We start from the raw sequence: 18658 nt of genomic DNA on the forward strand, positions 1-18658 counted from the left end.
AACATCTAACGCATGGCCAGCCTCGTGGGTGGGGATCTGAACTTTTTGCTTGAGACCTACTGCTTCCAGGGTCTCCAATAGTGCTGCAGTCTCCCTGTTGTTTCTATCTTCGAGATAGAAGTTGAAATCTCCTAAAATAGAGAATTCATCATTTTGTAAACTGGTTTCTAAGAGGCTATCTATGTTAGAGATAAAGTGGCTCCTCAAACCGTGGGGCCGATATAGGAGAATACCCTTGAAAGTTTGTTTATTATTCAACTCGATTATGAAGAGTAAAGACTCATAATAGGGTGTGGAGGTCGGGTCAAATCTAACCGGGAAGTGGTCCCTAAGGATAATGGCCACCCCTCCCGCACATTTGAGAGGCTTATCTACCCTTAATGCCTGGTAACCTGCCGGGGTTGCGGTTACAAAGTCTGGGTCAGACACTGCGTCTGCCCAGGTTTCGGTCAGACACAGTAAGTCCAAATCATGGTCGGCGATGAGTTGGAAGATTTCATACTTATGTTTAGCCAGTGATCTGACATTTACTAGGCCTGCCTTCAAGATGGTGCTCATGCTAGAAGGAGGAGGCTTGCTGTTTCCGGGGGGCTGAGCTATCTGAAAAGCCCTGGTATTCTGAGGTTCCGGAAGGGAAAAGCCACATGCACAGGCTGGTTTTATGTTGCCTGGTATTAGCTTGCAGCAGTTGAGGTCAATTGTGTTACCGCAACGAAGAGCTGTTGTATTATAATACAATAGACGTGTTTTGGGAGGGGCAGGGGTTCTGGCCCTAGGCCCGATCCAGGCGCAAACGGGCTTGCCTTTGGTGCGCGCGAAGCTGCCATTGCCGTAATTTATGTAGCCCGTGCACCCTCTAGCCCGGAAGTAGAACACGCCTGGCGCTCCCTCCCTGTGATAAGGGCGGGAGTATTGTGGCACTTAATAGCTCAGACTATAAAGCCCAGATTGAGGCAATGTTAAATGTTCCTGAGCACTATCTCAAAGTGATCTCCTACCCCAGTAAAAGAATCAAAGAAGACATCTTACACATTACTCAAAGAGTCCTAGATAGAGGCTCTATTTGCCAACAGGAGTTTGACTACCTTAACCCACCTTACTCGAGCCTTCCGGTACTTTATGGGGTGCCCAAAATGCACAAAAGTGTCACACGACCGCCCTTCAAACCTATAGTTTCCACTATTGGGTCCATCACAGAACCATTGTCCAAGTATGTGGACAAGTTCCTTAGACCCATAGTGAGTGTTCTTCCTGCACACATAAAAGATACAGGCCATCTTATCAGCATTATTGAAGGACTTCCGTTCAACTGCCACACTGATATTCTGGTGTCTATGGATATAGAGGCACTCTATACTAATATCCCCCAAAGGGGTGCCCTAGAAGCAGTCAAAAGTTCCTTGGAAAAAAATAACAGTTCTGATGATAACCTATTTATCCTTGAGTGTCTGAGTATTGTACTGCAAGAAAATTATTTTGAATTCAATAAATCCATCTTTAAACAAATCCAGGGCGTAAGCATGGGTGCGGCTTGCGGCCCCAATGTGGCCAATATTGACATAGGAGAGTTTGAGGCTCGATTTGTTTTTTATTGAGATAGCTCCAATCTCCGAGAATATCCAAAACTGGCATAATTTCATCTATGATATCTTTTTTTGTATGGAGCGGTCCTGAAGAACTATTGGTTGAATTCATCTTATAGCTCAACTTGTGTGACTCAAAGCTTAAATTTAGCCCCAACACGAGCAAACAAAAGATCGAATTCTTGGACATCTGGATTCAAGTGGTGGAGGGGGTTAACGAGGTATCTCTTTATACTAAACCCACCGCCAGAAACACCTTGCTACAGACCAAAGTTTCCATCCCCGCAGCCAAAAAGACAGTATTCCAGTTTTTAAGGCTACGGAGAAATTGCACCAGCATAAGAAACTTTGAGATACATGCGGAAAAACTACGCAATAAGCTTCTCAACCGAGGATACCCTCACATGCTTGTGAGGGATGCCTACAAGAGGGCGAAATACTATAACAGAGATGTCCTACTCCAGGATAAACACACTACAGAAAACACCAAACGAATGTGTCACACGCCATTCGAATTTCAACAAATTGCGCCAGGTTATATGCTCCCAAGGGCATATTCTTAACTCTGGACATCAGTTTAACCCTTTGCCTAGACCCATGTTTGCGTTTCGTAGAAATAGAAATCTACGCAATATTCTGGTCAAATCTAAGATAGATAACCCTAGACAATTCCTTCAGAAATCTATCATGGGCAGTCTGCCAGTCAGCGGCAACCACAAATGTGGTAACTGCCATGCATGTAGTACAGCTATTGTCTCCACTGAACTTCAATGGGGCAAAAGAAAATTCTGTCTTGAGATGACGAACTGTAGATCTGCTAACGTCATTTATTTAATCTTGTGCATGTGCAACAAAGGCTATGTAGGCGAGACCCGCAGAGAGTTCAGAGTTAGACTAAGTGAACATAAATCAGCTATTAAGAATAAACGAAGAGGGGCTCCTCTTGTAGAACACTGGCAGGATAAACAACATCTTGAATCTCACCTCAGGTGAATTATCCTAGAAAAAGTTCACAATCCCAAAGACCACAACATCAATGCTCTGAGAGGCAAAAAAGAAGTGTACTGGATATACACGCTCCAAACTGCGACCACAGGACTCAACGAACACCGCCCTTGGCAAAACGCTCTGCTGTAACTGGTCCATCTGTTTCATGCCAATAGCCCGTTTGACGGTTACTTTATTGCCTATGATGGAGTGTATCTGACCTTCTCTGTTACTTTCCGCGTAGTAGCGGTACCTTGACCCTGTTAGATGTCCCTTCACCACTTGCATCGCAAGGCCGACCTTCCCACTCCCCCTTTTCTTCACCTCCTGCTTCCTTTTTTTCCCCTCCCCCCTTTTCTCCCCTATGTCTTCCTCGTGGGTTGGTTCGGTTCATTACGCTAAACAAACTATTTTTCAGCACCATCTATTTATTTTTAGGCATATGTTCATTTTATTTCTCAGCTTGTTTCCTGTCCTTTACCACAGAGGTCTTTGGTTTCAGCAGCCATCGACCTATTGACGACTTCAGAGTTACCCAGATACCCGAGGTGATCTTTACCTCTCTTGCGAGTCGTCGTGAAGCCCATAGGTTTGCAGTCTATCTGGTTTACTTTGGATGCTGTCCGGTATATCGCGCGGTCCGGTTCTTATTTCCAGTAATTCTATCTGTCTGACTGCCCTACGGTGCCCATATTTATCGCCTGGACCTATTCCTGCATGGGTATTGCGGCTCTTGCTCTTAGTGAATTAACTTCGGGTGAAGTAGTTTTTTGCTTCCCCGTACTATCTCTATCTAGACTAACTTAGAAGTTATTCATACTTCCAATGTGGCGCCCGTTTCTATTTGTTGTGGATTTCCGGGCCTTGTACGAGATGCTCGTATGAGAGTGTCCACCCCAGGTGTCTGTAATCAAGGGACCCTTCTTATCCAGATATGCGCTGCTGTGGGACCACTGATTCTCACGGAAGCAGAGAACCCTGGGTTTGTTGCGCCTGTAGAATTATCAAGGTATGTACACCCCTAGGAAATCACAGACCTTTAATTTTGGTAGCCGTGTTCCTATGCCCTATTACTATCTTTAACTTTTCCTTTTCCCTAGTTGCTATTCGACCCGCCCGGGACATAGTCTAATAAAGTGGCACCCAGCCTACACTAATTTCATGGCTTTGCGTCTTTCAATACGTTGCGTAAGTTATCAGAGTTTTATTCTACTCACACAACTTCTTTGGTTCTCTAATAAAGTCCTGGCACTTGTGCAATTTACGGCCAACCATGCATTCATAATTTCAGGTTGTCTTTGGGGTCTATAAATCCTCATTTTTTTATTGTTTATCGTTCAGGGTCCATTTTTATTTACCCTGTGTGAGTGATTTACAGTATCCTCATGGCTTAACGGCTAGAGAGCTCAGCGGTGTCAATATCCCGGTTGTTTGCGATCGAGCTGTGGTAAGTCCCTCTTCCACCTGTATACCCTTCATCTTTGTTTTTGTTTATACTGAATTGACTCCCTACCGCGAAAGTATCTCTACACTGTCCCCCTTAATGCTAGATACATGCCTACTATTTGGTGTGGTGGGGCAAATCTAGGTTCGGTCGAGTTTCCTCTTTTCATTTTGTGCTCTGCTACTTTTAGAGTTAGTATGTCATCTGGGTATTTACTTTAGAAGGCGCATTTCTCGAGGCCACTTGTCCTAGTGTAGTGGTCAATTTAACAGCTTTACTCTACATTCAGTTAGTGCTTTGTATGCTATTCGCCTGGGAATGTACCTTACCATGATATGAGGCTGTCACTCCCCCTGCTTCCCTTCAAGGCCAGAAGGATCATGGTACAGGCCTTAATTCTATCACGCCTCGACTACGGGAATGCACTGTACCTGGGTGCCCCACAGGCAACCCTACAAAGACTCCAGGTGTTACAGAACAGCGCAGCCCGCCTTGTGCTCCAAATACCCCGGAGGAAATCGTCCAAACCTGCCCTAAGGACGCTGCACTGGCTCCCCATCCGGGCCAGAATCCAGTTTAAATCCATGTGTCTGGCTCATAGAACCATGTGGAAAACTGGTCCAGCCATTTCACACTCCCTTATCACGCCCTATCAACCTTCAAGAAATCTCCGGTCCAGCTCAGCCTTTCTTGCCACCACCAGGAAAGTCCGCGCGCCGAGTGGGGTGGCCGCTCTTTCTCCCTGAACGCCTCAAATCTATGGAATTCCCTGCCCCCTCTCTGCGCAGCGAACCAAACATACTGGGTTTCCGCAAACTCCTCAAAACCCAGCTTTTCCGCAATGTGCCCTAATCTTTTTGTCGTCCCCAAGCAGTCCACAAGCGCTACGAGGCCTTAGGGTAGAATGCGCTATACAAATATAATTTCATTCATTCACTGATACAGTAATTCATTAAAAGCTATAGGCTCTAAATACCTCATATTTACCATGCTTGTTTCATTTTTTAGCGGGTTATTTACACATTTCAATGTATCAATGTATCTCAGTCCCAAAACGTGTTTTTAACATTGAGTTTTCCATAGGGCGGTTGGACTCACTTTTAGCTCGAACGGCTGAATGGATTTCCACAAAACTTGGCAAAATTGTAGGGACTGGTAGCCCGATGTGCCTTTGCTATGTCTCAAATAACTTTGAAAAATATATATTGGGCTACATTGGGCTATATATATGTTAGAGCCCAAATGTAGCCCAATGTAGCCCAAAGATGGCCACCAGAGAAGAAAAAAACCAAATGTAGCCCAAATATCAGCCAGATGTAGCCCAACTATAACCCAGTGACAGAATGTCCCAGAGTGTTCTAAAGAACAACTAGAGCGCTAACAGTCTTACTTATGACAAAAGTATGGCACACATGAAGTCATCTTGATTGAAATAAAGTGTTAACACTTAAAACATTTAATTTGCAAAGGAACAAAATGAGGGGTTTCATTTTGCCATAGAAATGTTTTATATATATATATATATATATATATATATATATATATATATATATATATATATATATATATATATATATATTACCTACTGGCGGTCGCCAGTAGGTATATATAGTTAGGATTTTTTTGAATAGGGATTTCTGAAAATTCTATTTTGAATAACTTTGGCGTTGATGGACGGAATTGGCTAAAATATTCAGGAAAATGGCACATTTTGTTTCTGAGCGTCCCCTGAAAGTTTGGGGGGGTTTCGTCAAGCGGGAGACGAGAAAAAAGGGGGGTCCCAAAACGTGTTTTTAACATTGAGTTTTCCATAGGGCGGTTGGACTCACTTTTAGCTAGAACGGCTGAATGGATTTCTATGAAACTTGGCAAAATTGTAGAGACTGTTTGCCCGATGTGCCTTTGCTAGGTCTCAAGATATGTGCTCCAGTGGATTTTGAGAAATTAACGTTCAAAAAAATATATATATCTGTGACAGCGTCCCGGTTAGCTCCCCGGTTCGCGCACCAGACGCGTAACGGAACTTCGCGAGGAGAAGCGGATTGGCTCTCCGGTGACTCTCAACATTCTAAACAGTCCGGAGCGGCCGCCATCTTGTCTCTCGGTAGGATCGTGAGACAAGAGGTGGAAATAAACGAAGGGGGAAATGAATGAAAGGGGCAAGGTAGACCCCTCCTGACCCCCTAGGATTGATGTGGGGGCTATTAAAGGGCCCCGCGGGGAAAAAAATAAAAAAAAATGTTTTTTCGATTTTTCGCGGTGGAAGCGCTACCCGGTACGCGAACCGGGTAGCTCACCGGTAGCGTAGCGGGAGTCCGCCATCTTGTGTTTCGGACAAATTTAGTCACAAGATGGAGGATAAACAATGTTGGGAATGGGTATAAGGGGGCACGGGAGACATATCCTGACCCCCTAGGTTTTCTGAGGGTGGCTGAGGAGGCCCATATATGTAAAAAAAAAATTCCAAATTTTCGCACGGTTAGCGCCCGGTCCGCGCACCGGGTAGCGTTCCGGAAAGCGTAACAAGGGGAAAACCAAGGGAAATAGTAAAATAATATTTTAGAGTGCTTTGAGGTAGGGTAGCTCTGAATAGAGCTGTTGTGTTGTGTGGGTGATGTAAGTACCAACATGTAGGTACCAATGAAGAGTCTAAAATTCAATGGACACCATCTCCTCTGTAGATATTTTGTATGTTCTAATATGGGTTATTTAAATGTAAATGTGTGGAAAAGCACTTCATGCTTTAAAGCAATTGTATTTTCGAACTGATTGTTCTTTCCTCTTAGTCCTCCTCTTTGGTTTTTTTTCCCCCACACTCTTCTTCAGCATGATAGTTAATAAATTTGTTCCCTCAAAAAATGTATATACATAAAAATATTATATTAAATACATATAAAATATATTTTTCCTTTAAAAGAAGAATACATTTTACAGCTTTTGATATTTGCTATTAAAAAACCATTGAAATTCACTGAAAAAACCATAGGTTATAGACCATATATAGTTAGGAATTAGCATTTACAAAACCTTATTTTACTCACACAAAACCATTGAAATTCGCATATATAGTTAGTTGCACTAACTATATATCGCGCACCCGCAATCCACTGCTGATCATGTCTCATATTACATCATTCATGACATGGTCAGTGACATCACTGATGACATCACTGATGACATCTCAAATGACATCACTGATGACATCACTGATGACAACATCCAGTGATGTATGTTTCTGTAAAGTTAAAATATGTCTTACATATTGAAGAATGAGTGGATGTATAAGTGTCTGGATGAAGGATTTAGTAGGTGCATGACTGACTGTATGAGTGAGTGATTAAATGTATCTCACTGAGTGCATGGGTTAGTGACTAAACTGTCTTAATTTGTGCATCATTATGTCTGTTGTTCTGTAAACTGCTGCATGTGTTGATCAGTAGCTATATGAGTAACTATATGGGTTATTGATTGGTTGCCCAAGTATTTGTATGGGAGACTGAGTGTGTGTGTGGGTGGCTGGGAGGTGTATGACTCTGTGCATAGATGTGTGAGCAGTTGATTCACTAGATGTATGGGTTCAAAAGTGCATGTGGAAACAGCTGTATGGGCGGTTGACTGTGTGCATGAGTGTATTGGTGAGTGAATGGATATCTCAGTGCTACATGTCAAAGTAAGTACATATGTAAAACACAGTACATGTGAGAGTTGACATATATAAATAACTGTGCATAAGAGCCAGTGAATGTGTGAGTGGCTGTATGGATCATTGTGAACTTGTATCAGGGATTGTATAAGAGAGTAAATATGTGTTAGTATATGTTTGAATAAGTAAGGTATTTATAACTGTATAGTTGAGGAAATGGAGGTGTGATTGATTCTTTGCATGACTGACTAGGTGTGTGAGTAACTCCATGGATGAGTGACAGTCTGTGAGTGTCTGTTTACACTGAGTGTATCTAAGGTTATATTAGAGTCTGAAGAGGTTCATCGTGTTATCACATGAATGATGTCATCAGTGATGTGATCAGTAATGTCAAATGAGATGTCATCAGTGATGTCATCAGTGATGTCATTTGAGATGTCATACGTGATGTCATCAGTGATGTCATTTGAGATGTCATACGTGATGTCATCAGTGATGTCACTGACCATGTCATGAATGATGTAATATGTGACATGATCAGCAGTGGATTGCGGGTGCGCGATATATAGTTAATTTCAATGGTTTTGTGTGAGTAAAATAAGGTTTTGTAAATGCTAATTCCTAACTATATTTGGTCTATAACCTATGGTTTTTTCAGTGAAAAAAAAAAAAAAATATATATATATATATATATATATATATATATATATATATATATATATATACATACATACATACATACATACATACATACATACATACATACATACATACATATATATATATATATATATATATATATATATATATATATATATATATATATATATATATATATATATATATATATATATATATATATATATATCTGGAAACCCTCAAACCACTTCCTGAGTTCTCCCAGCGGCAGTCAGGTGAGGAAAGAGACGCAGACCTCCGGAGTTTTTCAAGTGGGCAGTATTTTATTCAGTGACCCAACACAACGCGTTTCAAGCCCGTAAGCCCTTGATCACGTGTCACAAAGTTGCATACACCATGATTTTAATTTAAAGTGCAAAAAGCGCCCCTCCCACTGTTTGCATCACAGACCACATGTGTAAAAACATAGAAAAAATACTGTATATAGTAGCTTTCTTCTTTTATATCTATGTTACTGCTAGTAGAAAGGCATATTACTTTTGACATATTTAACACATTTATACAAGTAATCTGTAACTTGGATTTCATTTGTTAAAATATGCCACAGAACTTATAAAAAATATAAATATAGTTATAGTTCATGTCAATTAAAATATCTTCTTACAAAAAGGCAAAAGACCTTTATCTATCGCCATATTTACAAGCAGTAATTCAGGGAAAAATAAATAACCGGTTAAATCCGTTTTATCAAAATACCCTGTAAAAGCTAAACTGTTATACGATGTAATTAGACTATAGAACAGTTTCTTTAGTTTATACACATTACATAGTCTATAAGTTTGGAGAGGTGTCAAAAAGTGCTTATTGGTGCATCCCATACAAAGTAGTAAAGTGCTAGTGCAAAAAATGGTGCAAATTTCTCAAAATAATCAAATTTGATTGAAGGGTCTAATCTACCATTAACCACAAGAATAAATATTGATTGATTCCTGGATAATACAGGTATTAGTAATGTCTTAAAAATCCCAAAAACATTTGATTATAAAAAACAATTAATTAAATTTCATTGTTTATAAAAAAGAGAAATTCTTAATGAGGGAAAGTTATATATGTACATGCTATATACATATGTTCTATTTATAAGGACAAATTCATATATTTACAAGACTGAGGTGTTAGAACCAACGTGTTAAGACCATGCTGTATCTATCTAGTATTACAGAAAACTCCGCATGTCTTCCGTCGTGTTCAAACCGTTGGGCCATTTGCAATCTAAGTCCAAGATATACTTGGTCTCTAATTGCCGGAGTTGGCGTTCTCTATTGCCACCTCTCCTCTTTTTGTTGACAGCGTCAATTACATAGTAAGAAAGGCAGTTAATGCTGTTAGCATGCACTTTCTTAAAATGTCTGGCAAAGGGGTATGTTGCGTCGCTGTGTAGGATGGCCCTAATATGCTGCAAAATCCTGACGTGCACCTGTAGCTTCGTGCTACCCACGTAGCGTAGCCCACAGGTGCACGTCAGGACATATACAGCATATTCAGTCTTGCAATTGTAATTGCCTGTTATTGGGTTGGAAGTGATCTTGAAGGGAGTATGATATGAGGTCATGTTGCATCCAAATTTGCACGCTCTACACGTAGAACATTTGGTGAAACCTTTCTTAGTTGGCATCCAGGTAGTGACTTTCTTAATTTCAGGGGATACTCGATCCAATCTACTGCCCATAGTGCTGCTTCTTCTAAAGGTGATCACAGGTTTGGCAGCTATCCTATTTTGTAGGATGTTGTCTGTCAGTACTACAGGCCAATGTTTGTTTATAATAGACCTGATCTGACGTTCCTCTCTGTTGTATGTAGTGATCAACCTAGGAGTATTAGTTGTCTGAACTAGGCTATCAGCACAGGCAGTATTAGGGCATTGCTCCTCTGTGAAAAGGCTACTTCTAGATCTAGTTTTGGCCTTCTCCTCTGCCTCCCTAATTATTTTGGTAGAGTATCCTCTATCTTTTAATCTGATTATCAAATCAGATTTGCACTTTTCAAATTGCTCCTCATTGCTACAAATCCTTTTTATCCTTAGGATTTCTCCATATGGGATACTAGCAATGAGGTGCTTGGGATGCGAACTGGTGGCGTGCAAAGTGATATTACCGGAAGTCGCCTTCCTATAGAGTGTACTCTCAAGGTTATTATTGTGTACAAAGATCTTGACATCGAGAAATTCGATTTCTTTTCTCTCTATGTGGGAAGTAAATCTTAGATTTAAATCATTTTTGTTGATCTCATTCACAAACAATGTATATATATTACTGTGATTATACAGCCCCAAACATCACTCTGTAACTTTATATTTGAGATCTTTGGATCTATATATATATCTCAAACGCAATCAGACAGCAGGAGCGCCTCAACCTTGCGGGTCGGGCCTGGTTCAGGTGTGTCAGACACCTCCAAAATACCAAAGGTAAAACACGCTCTCCTTTACCAACATGTAAACAGGCCACTCCAAACGCGCTTTTAAGTTTCTTTAGTCTGATGAAACACGGGCAGGCAGGCATTACGCGTTTCGATTCATGAGAATCTTAATCATATTCCACTGTGCATTTGGTGGGTTCGTTAGCATTTAAATAACGTAGCTCATGAACATTGAAAAAGGACTGATGTCCGTTATTTCGTGTCTTAAAGCAGCAGTCAGTTTTCAGGATTTTCATGGTGCAATTCAAGCAACAAAGGTAAGTACAGTTCTCTCACTTTCACTCAGGTTAAATCCTTTGAACATGTAGTGTTCATACTGTTCATGTTTACTTTCATTGCAAATATATATTTAATGTTTGATATATATATATATATATATATCAAGTCCCAAGCTAGGGACAAAACGCGTCATGGCTGCCTCGTCTGTTTGTACATGGTAACAAAATAAACTGAAGGTATTACAAGATCGTTGTGGTCCGTGCTCATCATTGGTGTCCTGCGAAGGAATAACGAAGACGAAGAGTTTTTGCACTATATATATATATATATATATATATATATATATATATATATATATATATATATATATATATATAGATATGTTTTTGCAAATTGCGCAAGCGCTTTGGCAAGGGCTCACCACGTCCTTCCAACCATCCGGTTTGTTACACTGGCTCCCAGAGTGATGCACCAGGACTCCCTCTTGTTGTTGCTGAATGTCCGACGCGTTTCGGGGCCAAAACCCGCCCCTTATTCATGGACTTGATGAAGAAAGCGCCAATCTGTACTCACACTTTTCAAGCGCTTCAAAGCTTAGAGAAGGGCGTCGTCCGCCCTGAGTGGGTGGAGCTACGACGTCGGGGCTTGTGGTACATGCAGTCCTGTGAGTATAGTGAGTTGTAAACCCTTGAGTAGGGTGGCTCAATCCTTCTTTGTAAATGTCATTAAAAACCTTTGATTAACAGGCGAGGGTAGTTCTTGAAACACCACTGACTTATTCATTGGAATTCCGTGCTGACACGTATATATATATATTTGCATTTCAAATGGCTCTTGACCAAGGAAGGCACACACAGCAGGCGGAGATTTCCTAGTTTATTGCATTTCAGAGGTCCACAATCACCGTAATTTCATCTGTTTAGCCAACGCGTTTTGATGCTGTTCGCATCTTCTTCCTGGGCAGTGGTGACATAAAACAGCCTTAATGTTTGTTCCCAACCCACTTTCCGCTTTAATAGTCACTGAAAGTGGGTGTGTCCGCTTTGTAGCTAATGGTTTGTGGGATTCGTAGTTTTCCTCATAGTGAGTTCCGTTTTCTCATCGTAATTAACACAGTCTTATGGAAGAAGATGCGAACAGCATCGAAACGCGTTGGCTAAACAGATGAAATTATGATTATGATTATAGGTGAAATTCCATGTCTACGCACTGCATATGAACTGACTCATGACATCACATCATCCCAAATCACGGACACGCAAATACTAATTGAAATGGACACCACAACTAATAAAAGAAGATCGACCGGACTTAAGAACAAATCCAAATTCTGTCCAATCATGAACCCAGGCAACAAGATAGATACATTCTATGAATTGGTATTGGATGATTTGGATAAAATGAAATCGATCTCATCAAAAGGAAAAGAAAACCTCAGCAAACAAGAACGGCAAGCTATAACAACTTTAAAAAATAACCCAACCATAGAAATCAAACCAGCCGACAAAGGCGGAAACATAGTGATAATGAACAAAACAGATTACATCGAAGAAGCTATGCGCCAGCTGAAGGATTCCAAAAACTATGAATGTCTATCCAAGGATCCAACACTGACCTACAAAATAGAACTGGGAACTAAACTGAATGAATGGAAGGACAACGGACTTATTTCAGAGGAGGAAAGAAAATTTCTGATGGTGGAACATCCAATCACCCCCACAATATATTTCCTCCCCAAAGTTCATAAGACCTTAGAAAAACCTCCCGGAAGACCCATAATTTCCAGTTGTGGCAGCTTGTATGAACACGTGTCAATTTTTGTTGATTATTTTTTGGCCCCCATAGTTCCGACTTTGAGCTCGTACATCAGAGACACGGGGGATTTCATGCGTATTTTGATGAACACTGAATGGCAGTCCAATTACCTACTAGTGACAATAGACGTCGTCTCGCTATATACGTCAATAGAGCACGAGACAGGCGTGAAAGCGATACAGTACTTCTTGCAGCAGTGCCCAATAAAAGAACGAGAACACTCCAAAATGCTGATCGAAATGATCAGACTTTGCCTCTACAACAATGTATTCCTCTTCAATAAAAAGGTATACAGGCAGAAGTGTGGTACAGCCATGGGAGTTTCCTTCTCTCCAAGCTATGCGAATCTCATGATGGGGTGGTGGGAGAGGAGCGTGGCTTGGAGAGAGGAAAACGACCATTATATGGCACAGGTAGCATTATGGCTACGCTTCATCGACGACCTTTTCCTACTATGGAAGGGAACTAGGTCAGAATTCCAAGATTTCTTCGAAGAATTAAATAATAATACTGTAGGCCTGCGGTTCACACATACTATCAGTAACAAGGAAGTTGTGTTCCTGGATACAAAGGTATATGTTAACAACAATCAAATCCAGACAACAACTCACAGGAAGGAAACAGCAACAAACAGTCTATTGCACGGACGCAGCTTCCACCCTCGAAAATTGAAAGAAAGCATTCCATATGGAGAACTGTTAAGAATGCGAAGAAATTGTTCGGAGGAAACAGAAAAAGAAAAAAACTTCAGAGAAACTACAGCAAGATTTTCACAACGAGGATACAAATATCAAGATATCAAAAAAGGTGAAGAAAAAGCCAGAAAGAAAACCAGAGCTGAAACCCTACTACCCACGAAAAAATCTACCAAACAGGATAGAGACAAAGATGACGAACTGCCAAGGATGATTGTCACATACAGTAAAGAAAGCTATAAGATACAGACAATCTTGAGAAAATATTGGCATTTAATTCAAAAAGACCCAGATATAGGCAAAAATATTGGAGAAAGACCTCTAGTAACTTATAGGAGAGCACTGAACCTTTCCGATCATTTGGTGCATAGCCATTTTGAAAACACCAAAAAAACCAATAACTGGCTATCAGACAAAAACAAAGGATTTGTAAGATGTAAAAACTGTAAAGCTTGCAAAATAGGAAAAAATGTCAAGACTGTAACAGACCCAGCGGGCAAAGTATTCACAATAAGGGAAAACATAACCTGTGAAACTAGCTTTGTGATATACATGCTGCAATGTTATTGTGGAAAGAGATATGTAGGTAGTACTACATGCCTGCTAAAGAAGCGCATCCTGGAGCACATTCGTGCGATACAAAATGGGGACTCAACATATGCAATGGCCAAACACATAGCAAGCCACGCCAACAAATCATGGCTAGATGTGCAATTTTTTGGTCTTGCAACCATCCCACAACATGAACGTGGAGGAAACAGAAAACAAAAACTACGCAGAATGGAATCCAAACTAATTATGAGGTTCAGGACCAAGATCCCGACAGGCCTGAACGGGGATGAGGAGCTTCATTTCCACCTGTAAAAATATTTCTTGACACTTCCTATATACTGCAAATGATTATGTATCATTATAAATAGTGTCACTGTTAGAGATATGCAATTAATTGACAGACCTCAGAATTGCATAACACAGCAATCATTAACTTAATGTTATAATTCTGTTTTTGGCTGACAATTGATGTTTTTTGATCATGGCGACCTTATAGTGGCAGTGGCAAGGGCACTCAGCCCGAGTAACGAAATAACTCTGCACACATGATATTATAAAAAATATGTAAATTCTTGCAAATAGGAACATGCGTTGTTCACAAAATGTGCAGATCTGAACACTGCCTGGTTGCCAAAAAGTGCAAATTTTGGGACCTTAATTACATCTAAGGCACTCAGCCTTAAAAGAGACATTCAAGATGCTTTTGTTTGAATTTTATGAACAAATGTATAATTTACTATATTTGAAATGTAAGTTAAAAAACTACACATCCCATAATGCACCAAGTAACTACAATCACTTAAATACTGAAAGTGAAGTAGGACAACTGTTTATGCCGCCGTGAGAAGGAACCATCAGGTTCGAAACGCGTAGGCTTGTACTTGAGCACTGCAATAAACCCTAAAATTCAAAACTAACGGAGTGCTGGAAATAATTTTTTTCGTGTGAAATACTAACACGAAGCCCTGTCCTGGCTTCGACTCCAGCACCAACCAGCTAAGCGCTCCCTCTGCGACAGGACAAATTGTGTTGAATATATATATATATATATATATATATATATATATATATATATATATATATATATATATATATATATATATATATATATATATATAAAAGAAAGGCTCCTCCTCAGCTTGCTCTGCGCTCGCAGACACCACCTCCACGCCAGCAAAAACGAGGAAACGGACCAGCAGAGTCAGCAAAATGATGTTTATTCAATTACAACAAAACCAGCGACGCGTTTCAGGCGAAAAGCCCTTGTTCACCCTTGACACAGCCCTTTGACACCACTCTGTAACTTTATACTTGAGATCTTTGGATGGGACCGAACCACCTCATGAACTGTACCTTTTGAGCACTGACAAAGGAATTGCTGGTCCAATTTTCACTCCGAAACGCGCATCAGCGCTGTTTTGCTGTTGTTCTATTTTGAATTTTGAAATATTCATTGTATAATTATTGTAATGATGATGTGTTGGATGTATTGTTGCCTTTCCCTTTTTGAGTTGTGTATGGTATGTTTGGTGTGCTTGTTAATTGTGTGTTGCTATGTGTGTGAGGATTTTGCATTATGTTACGGTGGGGCTGCTACATTGATTTCTAGTATAGGAATGAATATGATGTTTTATAAATGAATTTATGCATATAACTCCCCAAAACGTTTTTGATAAAATAAATTAAGTAAAGAAATATATACTGTCCGTGGGACAATGATGTTTTTTTCATTATAGGATGTATCACCCATATATTAATTAATATATGGGGGGAGGTTTGTTGTTATTGTTCTCTTATTTTACCTGCTCTCCTCTCCCTACATTTTGGAACCCAGGGACCCTCTTCTGTATGTGTGTTGCTTCTGCTACAGGAACCAAGTGTGGGAACACTTCTCTCTTTAATAAGAACCAGAAAATCACAATCAAAGTCTTACCCAATAACAAGGTTCACAATACATAGGTGGTAAATTTTCTTGTCTGGATCATCATATGCCAAGGTTTCCTCCTCCTTTTCGATCTTTCTCATGAGCTCTTCTGCCTTAATTGAAGAATAACAAGTTACCAGTGTGAAAGCATGATATAATGACAAAGTTTATTATATATATATATATATATATATATATACATATATATGTGAATAAAGAGAGAGAGAGAGAGAGAGAGAGAGAGAGAGAGAGAGAGAGAGAGAGAAGAGAGAGTGAGAGTGAGCGTGGGCGTGGGCATTGTGCTATTTGTTACCACTCTTCAGTGTGGGGTGGAGCCATGACCCGCGAGAGGTGAAGCCTCCAGTGGGTCATGTTGCCTATTCGCTCCTACAATGCTCATAAATATATTACATTGTGCAATTTTGCACATATTGTATATGCCGTGTGAACTTTCCAAGTTTATTTTAAAAAAATGATACCAGAATGAAAGTGGATTTCATTTATGCAGTGAAGGAAAATGACATTGAAGAGGCCTCAGGGCGAAGAGGAGAGTTGATTTCACGTGCAAAGCAATTCTCATATGCAATCTGTGAGGCAGTAAACAGTGAGTCTCTCATGCTAAGTTCGCTCTGCTGTGATAAACGTGAATTTGACCTTTTAACAGTAGTAATAAATATGTGAATGTGCATTTGTTAATACAGTTGCTGTTAATAATATGCATTATTGGGCCACATTTATTCACCAGCCATGGTGTACGTGTATTTTATCTAAATATAACACACACACACTCTCCCCCCACTCCGCCTAACTAGGTCTTGAATCTATCCTGCATCATTATTTCTATTTTAAGTACGCAAACTAGGGCCGCAAAATATAAAATTTAGTGTTGGGGAGGAAACATAATTTTTGATCGAGTCCCCTCCCCCTATTTACAAGATTTAAACTGAAATAGATGGTTATGACATTAACTGTCAGGTATAGTCAACGTGGTTTTGCCCTTTATATAAGGCCACAATTGTAGGGTTCCTGCAAATTCATCAGGAAATAGGGTTCCCTAATTCGAATTCTTTTTTTCCAGATCTGAAAACAGAGGGTTAAAAACTTTAGGTAAAGCTACCTGCTCAATGACGAGGACAGGAAAGGAGGAGCACCAGAGAGGAGCAAACTTAAGTATCAGTAAAATATTTCCCCAAGGCCGTTTGCTGCGCAACTCGTCCTAATACACTTAGGTCCTCACGTGCTACCCCGACTGGTGACTGTAAATGGCTAGGGCATTAAAGTGATTATCAGAGTATCACTATCGGAATGTTCTCAAGAGGCTATTATTCCAAAGTCCATCCTCTCCATAGATTATAAGACCCAAGAAAGGTGTCCAGAAGTGAGGGACTTACTAAAGTAAAACTGAAAGTCACAGAAGAGGAACATCTTTATATGACTATGGTGGGGTCACAGCAGACAAGAACTGCTGTCAGGATTAACTATAAGCCACTGCGGTGTCTCCATGCAGAACAGATTGAGGGAGTGTTATTGTTTCAAAGAATGTGTGACAGAATCTATTTGAATAAACCTTTGTGAACTCAAATATTGGCGCTCTATACAAATATCAGTAAGTGACAGAACACATATTAGTTACCAGAATATATATATACATTTTTTTAATTATTATTTTTGTACATTATTATTCACTTACCTCTTCGTTTTGACTCGTCATGATGTACGAAACACACAAATTGGCCAAGACTATTGCGCTGACATTTAAAATCTAAAATATCAAAGACAGACAGAGCGGTTTTTAATACAACCTTGATTTACATTATGGGAATTAAGCAGACAAGCAGGAAAACGAGTTATGTTTTTGTATAATGCAATAACTGGACAAGATGGTGAGGCCAACATGATCTTATACCTACCATGTAGTCAATTTGAGTAAACCACTGCACTGAGAAATACAACATTGATTAATCAGTCTATTTTGCACATAATAAATATACCAGCATTTAGTAAATAAGCATAAAAACAAGTGGAGATGAGCAAAACTAGCTGGGCACACATTTGTATGGTGCCATCATCAGCCAGGGTTTCAAACAAAACAAGCAAAAGTTGTAATACTGGTAAACGTCAGCAAGAATCCTTTTTTCATTCGTTTTTTTTTTTATGGTAACAAACAAGTGAAAAATCAACACAAACCATGCAATTTTTATTAAAAATACGATTCGAAATTTAAATGAAAATGAACGAAGGTTATCTAGTGCGTTTTCAACGTGGAGGCAGAAAAAAGGAGAAAGGGACCTCAGTCACAGATGAAGAGCACACTAGCACAAAGCTACAATGGTACTATTGATGGTCCGCGGCGACAATAGAGCATCCATTGAATCGTTTCACAAACGGGTGAGATGTGGTTAATCTAATGAACTGAACCATCTCTAGATATAAAATTATGAAAGAACTTGTTATCACTGCTACATTTTTACAAATCTTCTAAATGCAGATGCTAAAAACTCCGGTTTTAAATAACTCAGTCACTTTTAGAGATTTTAGAGATTGCCCACGTCAACTTTTAGAGATTTTCATCTATGTTTTCGGTTTTCTGTTACATATTTCCATTTTCCTTTCGATATCACATCAGATGTTAAGTGTCTGGAGAGAGTCTGAGAATCATCTGCCAATCAATAACACACA

At 39.8% G+C, this 18658-nt stretch overlaps 1 protein-coding gene across 2 annotated transcripts in view; it reads right to left on the reverse strand.

The window, feature by feature from the left end:
- Nucleotides 1–18658, reverse strand: part of LOC147689172 (intraflagellar transport protein 70A) — a 232294-nt gene that overhangs the window by 35111 nt on the left and 178525 nt on the right. For both annotated transcript variants that reach the window (XM_086942064.1, XM_086942065.1), the window contains 2 exons: nt 17670–17741; nt 15989–16092 (listed from right to left, as the gene is read on the reverse strand). In XM_086942064.1, the coding sequence (XP_086798190.1) occupies nt 15989–16092; nt 17670–17741 (176 nt within the window). The remainder of the gene's footprint in view (nt 1–15988; nt 16093–17669; nt 17742–18658) is intronic.

This window comes from Lissotriton vulgaris, chromosome 10 (genome assembly GCF_964263255.1).
Source record: "Lissotriton vulgaris chromosome 10, aLisVul1.2, whole genome shotgun sequence".
Lineage (NCBI taxonomy): Eukaryota > Metazoa > Chordata > Amphibia > Caudata > Salamandridae > Lissotriton > Lissotriton vulgaris.